The sequence below is a fragment of the Trichogramma pretiosum genome, unplaced genomic scaffold (assembly GCF_000599845.2).
Source record: "Trichogramma pretiosum strain Unisexual culture from Peru unplaced genomic scaffold, Tpre_2.0 scaffold57, whole genome shotgun sequence".
Lineage (NCBI taxonomy): Eukaryota > Metazoa > Arthropoda > Insecta > Hymenoptera > Trichogrammatidae > Trichogramma > Trichogramma pretiosum.
Genome location: NW_019641637.1, coordinates 933,382 through 943,085, shown reverse-complemented (window position 1 = coordinate 943,085; position 9,704 = coordinate 933,382). Strand labels below are relative to the sequence as shown.

Here is a 9,704-nt window from a genome sequence, read left to right as displayed (position 1 = left end):
AAAAAGCATAAACCAACGGTTTATCTAAAATTATTTTTAATACCTTTCTAAAAGAAAAGTAGACTTGATCTGGACAAAAATGATCATCTGTTGTGAAACGTTAATTGTAGTTGTAACATGCGAAACAAGATTATTACGATGTCGTTTATTATGAACACGATATTGAGACATATTTAATCCAAGTTTGATTGTTAAACAAAGGCTTAGCCCATGTGAGTTAAAGGAAAATAAATATACCAATGCTCGAGGAATAAAATCTCGATGCGTGTAGTTGAAAATTATGACTCAAAGTTGCGCAGCGTGCCTTTGCAGAGCAACCAAAAAGAAACGAGACTGCCGTTTGTTGTATTCTTTGTCAGAGCTGTACGATTAGTTTTTGACGAAAGCAACTTTTACATGTTCAATTAAATAGAGCGAAAAAATATAGATGATGATATTTTGTACTAATTCTCTTTGAAGACTTGAAAAAGCATGGGCCAAGCATGTTAAAATGTGTATTGGCTTTGATATTAAAATAATCATTGTATAGAATGTGAGGAAAGCGATTAAAAATGATATAATAATAGATTTCATAAATATATCGGGAAAAACATATATTGCGATTATGCCAAAGACATAGAAAAGAAATTATGAATTATTGTAGCATGATTATATATTTAACAGAAATATACATCATTGAAAAAGTTTTTCAATAAAAGATTTGACTATTTCAAACCTGTGTTGTCCATTCCTTAAACCTATACATATTATCGTGATGCATCAGATCTTTAAGTTTACAAGCTATTCTTATTCTACGCTTAATTTGTTAAAACTACACGAACTCATGACACACAGCTGACAAAATGAAAATTCACAGTTGTTCAATTGGACGGAATCGTATACGTATAAACAGCATCAATAATTGCATAATTTATCTTAGCAGCAGGTAAGTTATCGGTGGCAGGGCCGAGAGCAGGACGATAATCAATTTCGAAGCCGATATCGACGTTGCTGGATTACATCCGTCCGAGCCACACGTGTAGACGCAAGTACGATACTCCAGTTTGTCGCCAGGCTGCTGGACGTACTCGCAGTAATTACCTAAATCTACGGATGAGCAGAATCTCTTGGTGCCAATACCTCCTACAAAATCAAATTGATCGATTAGTCTTAATCGAGTGGTAATAATAATCATGAATTAGTTAAAGCAAATAAATGCAAATGAAAATGTTAATAAAAGTTAGTGCATGAATAAACCTCCATAACGGCCAATAGTTTTGATGCAGTATTGCGCCTCAAAAACATGATCGCAGCTCTTTGGTTCAAGATAAGTGATGACTAAAGCCGGATTCTCGCACATCCACTCGTCAGCTGATGTGCATTGATAGCACTTGAGTGTTAGTACTCCAGACACCATGTAAATTAATGTAGTTAATTTTTTTCTTTTCATTTTTATTATGTGTTAATCATTTATCAACCTCAATTTGTTAATCCTTCTGTTTTATTTATCTAACTAATATTGATTAATTTCATTAGATTATAATTATGAAAGATTAGAAGACTTTGTTATTGACAACGCGTATTGTACCCTGCACCGTATTAATAGTCAAGCGAAATATTAATTCGCTGGAATCATGTTTTACCCTCGAAGCGTCCAACGTGCTTGATACAATATTTAGCGCCGTAAACATCGTCACATGAATCCGGCTCGATGGCCTCAGAATCCGTGAGAAATTCGTTGCACAAAAACGGCCTCGAACTATTGGTACTTACGCATCGGTAGCACTCAAGACCGCTAACTAAATAAAAACAAATTAAATAATAATAAATTGAAAACAAAATTCTTTACATACTATAATAATGAACGAGTAAAATATAGAAGGGAGAAAGGTTGAGGTAAACTAAGCGTGAGAGTCAGTCAATAGTGAATGCACAGATAACGGAATAATCGCTCTACTCTTCTCATCCTGATTTTGCATTTTTCCGATTATTGAATAAGTCATGCAATTAAATCGTCAATTTCGATTTACTTTCACATAAAAGATTTTTTTTAAATTACTCTGAACGTAAAAAACAAGAGAATAAATGGAAATCTATAGAATCAATTAGGTTTGCTCTCAAGTGCCTCTTCCTTAACCAGATAAGAACATAAAATAGTAATCATATTCGCGGGGAAGTTTAATACAAAAACATCTCACACAAATAATTTCTTTTTTCACAAAATTAAGTATGAAAATTTAATGAAAAATCACTTGAAACTTAAGTCAGAACAATGATAAATTTCAAGAAATGAAGCACGCATTCGTATTTTGAACTTAATATTTAAATTTTTTCTTTCAAGTTCGATAATGAAACCGGGAAAATTGTTTAAATAACATTTTCAAATGATTCAATAAAATATATAAGTAGTATGAAAAATATTAATTCGTAAGTTCGTTTAAAGTGATGTTTTAGTGGTTGTGGTCAATAAACGGTGAATAAATAATAACTCTGATAAAGTTTTAAAACTATTCAATCAAAAATAAAATCGATGTTACGCGAGGAATAAGCTTTTAAACATCATGTGTTGCACATTTCAGAAAAAGCTCATGAAATCGATTAGTTTGTTTCGTGAAAATATATTTATAATTTCAAATCAATTGATATTGAACGGTATTTGAGAAGAATTCGACTTTTGAAAGTTGGCAAGTCGTCGATGAGGATGATCACAGGTAGGTAGCAACGCGCACGAGAGGAGGAAAACAAGCGACCCATGCCGCCGTCTCCCACTCACGTTCAAGATCTTTCGTCCAAACGATCGTTCAAGCAAAAATGAAAGAATCTGAGATAATTTTTACGATCTGATAATCGAACATCCTAATTGATCTTTATGGACAAAAATGAAAAGAGTCGCAGGCCCGATGCTCGTTATACCGATTACAATGACCCCACCCAAGTGCAAAGGACGTTCGACGTTGTCAACGACTCTAAGGCGATGCTTTGTTCAGAGGGTACTCACCTGATCTCAAGCTTAAGGCTAGAAAAGCGCAGAACACGAGTCGCACGGTGCTTCTCATTTTGTATACAAGCCAGACGGCGAGTGAAAATCAAGGCAAACGATTTAATCGCCGAGCTAGACTCACTTTCAGGTTATAAAAACGCGAAACCGTCAATGTAGCGGAGTGCCCGAGCTAGCGAATAATACTGCACAGGAGAAGGAGGCACGACTCACGGCTCGCACTGGAGAACGCAGAGTCCACGACTCCACCATCCGATCTATACCTACAGGCAGACATTACATGTATAAAGGTGCCTCGCGAGCGGTGGGGGATCGAAACGGACACGGGCTGGGGCAGAGCCGCCCAGACAACGCCACGCCGCCGATGTTGCGTGTTTCGCTCTAATGAAAATTAATGTACTTTCTTGTGCAGCTGTAGGCCTATCGGCGGCACATGCGAGCGTGTGCGTATGTATGAGGGGCATCCCTTAGAGCGACCTTTACGAGCGAAACTCTCGTGTTGTACCTTCGCGCTGCCAAAAGGCGACTCGAGGCGATGCAGCCTTTTAGACTTGCGCGCGGCTCGATCGTCGTTGAAAGCTTCTTGTGCTGTGCACGATGCAAGAGGCCAATAAGAGGCCTGCACGAGCTTACGAGAGGAAGATGCTTCAAGAAAATGAATCGCTCAACTCGAAGGACGCTTCCCTCGATACAAAAAAGCCGATCGATTGGCCCCTTGAAATTATCGTCAAAACGAGCGAGCGAGTGGCTTCGAGTGCTCCAGCGATGCATCGAATATTAAAACTTTCACGGTCAATTTTACCCGGAAAAATGTTTTCCAAGGACGAAAGTACTTGTCAACTCTCATGCAGACACACACGATGCAAGAAATCGAGATCGAAGCGCACTTGTTTCGGAATTTACAAACTTATATGGCAGCTAAAAAAGCTGAGCATGTGCACGGTAAATTGCATCAAACGCAAACTAAACGCGCCACGATGCTTCATTCGATAAAGCTCCAGCCTGCATGCGATGGGCTTTTAGAATTTCTGCCGCAGTATTGGAAATTCTTCAACTTCCTAAATTGCACTCAAAATATCATTATTGCTTTTTGCTTTTATGCATAAAAAAATCTATGCTGCCTCATATTCCATACATTTTATTTATTGTTTGCATAGAGAAAAGGCAAAATATAAAAGTTTTTTTTCATTACAAGTATGTGGTTTATGCAGCAAAATTTAATATCAGTCGGCGGTAGTAAAAAAGTTGAAGCTACAACTTTAATTTTAAATATCTCAAATAATTATCTCAACATTTTAGAAATTCTACATTACATTGTATGATATAGAATGGTCAAACCTTCTTCTTCATCGCGTGTATCTGCTTTAACGTTTCGAAGACTTAAATTTTTTTTTACGCGTTTCTTGAGACTTAGCCGAATTTTTGCCTTTTCCACTTTGCGAACTATTGCCTATTGCTAATTTAGTTTTGCTCCCTTCTAAAGACGAAGCCGCTGATTTTCGGTTCTGATGATTGTTCTTCTTCGGTACCCTCGACGAATTAGAATGAGCTTTGAACTTGTTCAACTGATGCACAACTATTTTCTTCGCGACGCTTTTAACTTTTTTCTCTTTCTTTCCCGCGACTTCGGCCGAATTAGACGTTTGCTTCCGCACGTAAATGGGCTTATTTCTCAATTTAACGTGTGTCGAAATGATCTTGGAAACGATGACTTTATTTTTTGAGCTTTTATCTGGATTACCGTTGGTCACCGAGCTCTTCGCGAGTTGTCGTGATTTTTTCGTTTTTTTTCTCCCCGCCTTCGAGTTTTGCTGTCTCGATGCCTTGCGCTCGGATTTGTTAGTAGAGGCAGGAGACGACAATGATTTTTCGAGTGCCGCGATATCGGTAAATTCGAATTCTTGAAAAGTTCCATTTTGGAAACTACCGTTCTGAAAATAAATATGATGATGGGATCGGAAATGTGGAATACAATTTTTTTTAATGATTGCGTTTTAGTGCTTTTGCTTTAATGCTAAAAGTGACGAGGATTGTTGAGTGATTAGAAATAATTTAAATTTTATAATAGTGTATATAAAATTGATATATATTTTTTTAACGCTTTATCAACAAAAACACTATAAATTATTACGTAATCAACTTGCGCATAGTCATACATACATATATGTATATGATTTTTTTCATAAATATAGATCTAAAGTAAACATGTTTTATATATAATTCGACCAAAAATATACAAATTCTGACATAATATACATTTTTATACACATATGCGCATGTGATTATGAAAAACATTAAAATATACAACCATAATTCGCGAGGAATAATTATAATATTGTGTTGATTCGCTAATCACGCTTTGAATTATTTCAGTCGATTAAGGTATTTAAAATTAATTAATTTCACTTCGAGCAGAAGCAGTGTCGAGTATTTATATAAATTTTTTATCAACATGATTAAAGAGTTAATCCAACGTAAGCACTATTATGCCTGTTTTTGGACTGTTATGCTACGCTATTTCTGGCTATCTATAAATAAAAAATAATATTGTAAAATAAATGTCTGTTCTTCTAATTTATAACACTTTTACACATTAACATGCAAAAACGAGGCACAGAAAATTCAACGAAAAATTGCTCGTGCTCACACAACATAAGTGATAAGCTATTGATTTAAAAAGTATCTTAAAATATACCATTTTGTCATATTTCATCAAATCATTTCGTAATTTAATTACATTTTAAACGCAATGTAAAATAATAAAGATACTTTTTGTCCTTACGAATTCATACGTGTACATTGTATAAATCTAAAATGTTCTTGAAAGTCAAAGAAAAGATCACGACAAGAATGATTGCAATATATGATTTATAAAACTCTTGTCTCAGTCTATTCTAAATTTAAATTATATAATCATATAATAAACTAAAGTACAGATATAAGTTAAGTGCTTAATATGGAATGAAAAAATTCTTTAAGCTCGATTAATTTGTTTTTGAACAAGTGCTGAAAGCCCGTTTGAAATTTTTCAATACTATATACAATTAAATGCATAATCAAGTCCATGGAAGACCAACAATTTTAAAATATAATACATTTTAGTTATTACTGTTTAAGGCGCAATAAATGGCTTAGTCACTTGTTAAAAGCAAACGTTCAATGTCAGCAAAGACGGCACTGTTGTATTTCCGTATCAACGTCGTCGTTAGCTACTAAAATATCGTTTTCATTATTAGAAAGATTTACCTTATTTAAAGGTTTACCCTGGGTTTGATAATGATTCGTGGATATCAACTTCAAATAGGTTTTTAAAGCTTTCAAAGAACGATATTGACTGTTCGGTAATCGACTATTTGGATTACTTCCATTCAAATCCAGAATAGAGGGACCAAGCGCTGCTCCAACCTTCAACAAAAGCATACCTTGTAAGAATGATGTCAATAAAAGTAGCAATCTATGCTTACCTCCTCATAAATCACAGGACTATACTTCGGAGGGACAAATACTTGCCCTTGCAACTTGTTGGAAGTTTCTTTGATTCTGGCAGGAACTGTGTTGACTAAACGTCCAGTATTATAATTGCACTCTAAAGTATAGCTATGAACTAAGCCAGTTAATTTATACACGGCTACACGTCCAGAGCCTTCTCTGGACATTCCATCTCGTTTATCTCTGAAATAATAAAAAACCTTTAGATAAATCAACTATTGTTTTTTAAAATTAATAAATGATATTGAAAATTACTTTCGAAAAATAATTTCAAGTTGTTTTACGTAAGTATTTTGATAAAATTTAAAGAGAAACGATATTGCAAATCGATACTTACACACAGTACATATTTTTTTCGGCAAAATTACATGAAGTAAAGTGAAAGTTTGAATTGTTGATTGACATCAATTTCGGAAATAGCATGCATTCAGCGGCATCTTCTGGATCATCAAAATGATTTCCGTATATGAAAATTCCTTTCTTCGATGCGTGGCCGTGAAAATCGATGTACAAAAATAATCCTGACTGAACCGATTCACTTCGTGGAGTTGATTTGTTACTCTCTGTTTCAGTTCCAGACACATTTTCTAAACTATTCTGATTAACTGCTGAAAAATTTACGATTTTTATGAAGATTTTAAAATTGATATTCAGAAAATATACAATTATGAAAAACTCACTAGATTTTTCTGAAGCTTGGGTTAGAGCGTTGCGCACTTGACCACCTTTCTCAATGAATTTATTCTTTTCATCAACCGACATTTGAGTAACCTGTTGAAAAATACTTTAGAATATAAAGCTACATTTTATCAATGAACAATTTGAATCAATTTTTTTACCTTCCGTAATAATTTATTTGTTTCCCTAGATACTGAAGAGTTAATTGTTATGTTAGGAATACTAACTGTATTAGTACTAATACTTTTTTTTGTTTCAAAAACTTGGTCATCTAATAATTTATAAGAATTATGATAATATCTATAAAAAAAGTTAAAGTTAGAGAAATTGTTTGAAGGCTTATGATTTTAAATATTAACCTGAGCAATGCTCTTGCAGCATATATTGTTGGATGATCAGTTTTAGAGGGATTAAGATATAAACGATTTAAATTAATTCCTCTTGTGTCCATGCGATAATATCCTTGTGCCACTCCATCAGGGTTTAACATTGGAATGAATTTGAAAACGTAGAGTCTACGCAGTGTGATAGCAATTTGATCATCACGGTTTAGCAAAAATTGTATAAAACCATTTAAAACAAAACTAGATGGTGTTTCTCCTGGATGTACTCTTGCACTCATGAAAATAATCTAAAAAAAATTTGTCATAATGCCTTCAATAATAATTTAAATCTTTTATATAAGAATATGAAATTACCTTTTTATCTCTGAACTTAAATGGTCGTTTTTCATGAACCTCTGGAAATAAGTCTTTTATTTTGGCCTCTCTATCTTGAAGTATATTATAGAATGAACTTATTGTCAAAACATCCAGTCTCCTTCCTTCCAAAGATTTTATTGCACATTCTCTATGATAATAAATATCGTCTGGAAATTTTGTACTTTGTTTAGTCATTTTTGTATCTATTTTTTTAAGATAGGTCTGAAGATCGGTGTAAGAGAATGGATACGTGAATGCAAAATAAGTAACAGCATTTCGATTTTCAGGTGTACGGAAGTTAAATGATAATATAAATTGATTGTTCTTATCATCCGCCTGAAAAAAATTTTTTAATTGAATAAGATAAATTTTAATTGTGATAATTACAATCATATATTACAATAAACAAAGGTTTATCTCTTATTCGATCCCATTGTGGATGTCCTGGTACAACTTTATATACCGGTGACATTCCTTGACTAAACATTTTAACTTGTTTATTTAAATTGACTAAATTCAGTTTAACAACAACACCTGGTTCAGCAGCCCTGATACCAAAGTAAAACCATGTTTTATTATTATTTTGGTATTCAGTTCCTTGGCAGTCTTGTTTTGTCCAAAGATTAAATTCATAACTGGGAGGTTCTTGCGCTAGAGAATTCTTCAATGCTTTATTATTTTCATTTTTATTGTTTTCATTTTTAATTTCTGTTTTAGAAATGTCACTTTTATCTGAAAGAGAAATAGAAATTAACTTAGTTAATTTAAAAAAAAAAAAAAATTGCACCCACCATTTTCAGATTTATCAGATTTGTCAGAAATTTTTTTATCCTTAATTTCAACATTTTCAACCTTAGCAAGATTGGCAGAGTCAAAATTATTTACAAACAGAAATCCTTCGCACTTGATATTTTCTTCTATGTCTTCCATGTCTGAAAAAGTCACAGCATAAAAAAATAAACATAAACAATTTTCAACTTCAAGTGACTCATAATGACCTACTTGGTTAATTGACAAATACAGATTTAGCACAACTTTTAGTAATGATCATAACTTTTATTCAGTAGTCACAAAATTGGAAAATTGACGCACACATATAAAAAAACACTTTTTTGACAGACAATAACTTAGGTACTTAGTAATGTGGAAGTTGTACAATAAATCCTATAACGATAACGATCCATCCTTGAAATTGTATAACTATTAGAAATGTATAATCAGTACGACGAATTTATCCCTCAATGCGAATGTTGCATTATTCAATTATTTTCTTATTTCGTCCAGAAGAGTCCATTTCTCTAGTTGTTGAGTGCAAAAACACCACAGCTGCACTAGACACAGCGGTTTCCTTTTTTTTTTATTATTTTGTTACATGTAATAGTTGAGCAGTCGTCTGCTTTGTGCAACGTTCATGTTTGCGTATAGATATACCTGCACACCTGACGTTTATGCACGAGCGGTCACGACAAACACATTTCTTCAGAGCAAAATACCAAGCTTGACAAGCGAGGCTCCTTCTCTTATTTGGATCACAATATCGTAAAATTATATAGGTTCTATTTGTAAGTGAGCAAACGAGCTTTTGAACGGTATACTTGAAAAGTTCAAAACTTCCAAGTGGCATAATAAAAAAAATGAAATTATTCGATGAAAGTAATGGCGTTTTAAATGTAATTTGGAAAAAATTCAATACACATATTCGAAAAGACCGCGGTACCGTACATCGATCAGTAAGCGTCAATCTGACTCACGTAGCTGGTTTATGTACATATGATGCAGGCAGACATACTGTACATACTCAATAAAGTCACTCGCAAGAACCAATCTAATGTTATTATGGACGGCCGATGGTGGCGCCA

The 9,704-nt window shown here is 33.7% G+C and overlaps 2 protein-coding genes across 6 annotated transcripts; both read right to left on the bottom strand.

The window, feature by feature from the left end:
- Nucleotides 1–637: 637 nt before the first annotated feature.
- Nucleotides 638–3,187, bottom strand: LOC106649655. 2 transcript variants are annotated; one of them, XM_014367195.2, is made up of 4 exons: nt 2,978–3,187; nt 1,623–1,778; nt 1,237–1,383; nt 638–1,122 (listed from the first exon to the last, which is right to left on the bottom strand). In XM_014367195.2, exons 1-4 carry the CDS (start codon nt 3,033–3,035, stop codon nt 911–913), a joined length of 573 nt encoding a protein of 190 aa, XP_014222681.1. In that variant the 5' UTR covers nt 3,036–3,187; the 3' UTR covers nt 638–910. The 2 variants fall into 2 exon arrangements, with proteins under 2 accessions (XP_014222681.1, XP_014222672.1); XM_014367186.2 differs by lacking the exon at nt 1,237–1,383.
- Nucleotides 3,188–4,213: 1,026 nt separating this feature from the next.
- Nucleotides 4,214–9,639, bottom strand: LOC106648098 (cytosolic carboxypeptidase-like protein 5). Of its 4 annotated transcripts, none has more exons than XM_023459409.1 (11): nt 8,848–9,639; nt 8,637–8,777; nt 8,246–8,577; nt 7,843–8,181; nt 7,504–7,775; nt 7,306–7,444; nt 7,147–7,237; nt 6,804–7,071; nt 6,442–6,649; nt 6,224–6,382; nt 4,215–4,908 (listed from the first exon to the last, which is right to left on the bottom strand). In XM_023459409.1, exons 2-11 carry the CDS (start codon nt 8,773–8,775, stop codon nt 4,342–4,344), a joined length of 2,514 nt encoding a protein of 837 aa, XP_023315177.1. In that variant the 5' UTR covers nt 8,776–8,777; nt 8,848–9,639; the 3' UTR covers nt 4,215–4,341. The 4 variants fall into 4 exon arrangements, with proteins under 4 accessions (XP_023315176.1, XP_023315177.1, XP_014220267.2 ...); XM_014364781.2 differs by having other exon boundaries at nt 4,216–4,908; nt 6,804–7,074; XM_023459408.1 differs by having other exon boundaries at nt 4,214–4,908; nt 6,804–7,237.
- Nucleotides 9,640–9,704: the final 65 nt, after the last annotated feature.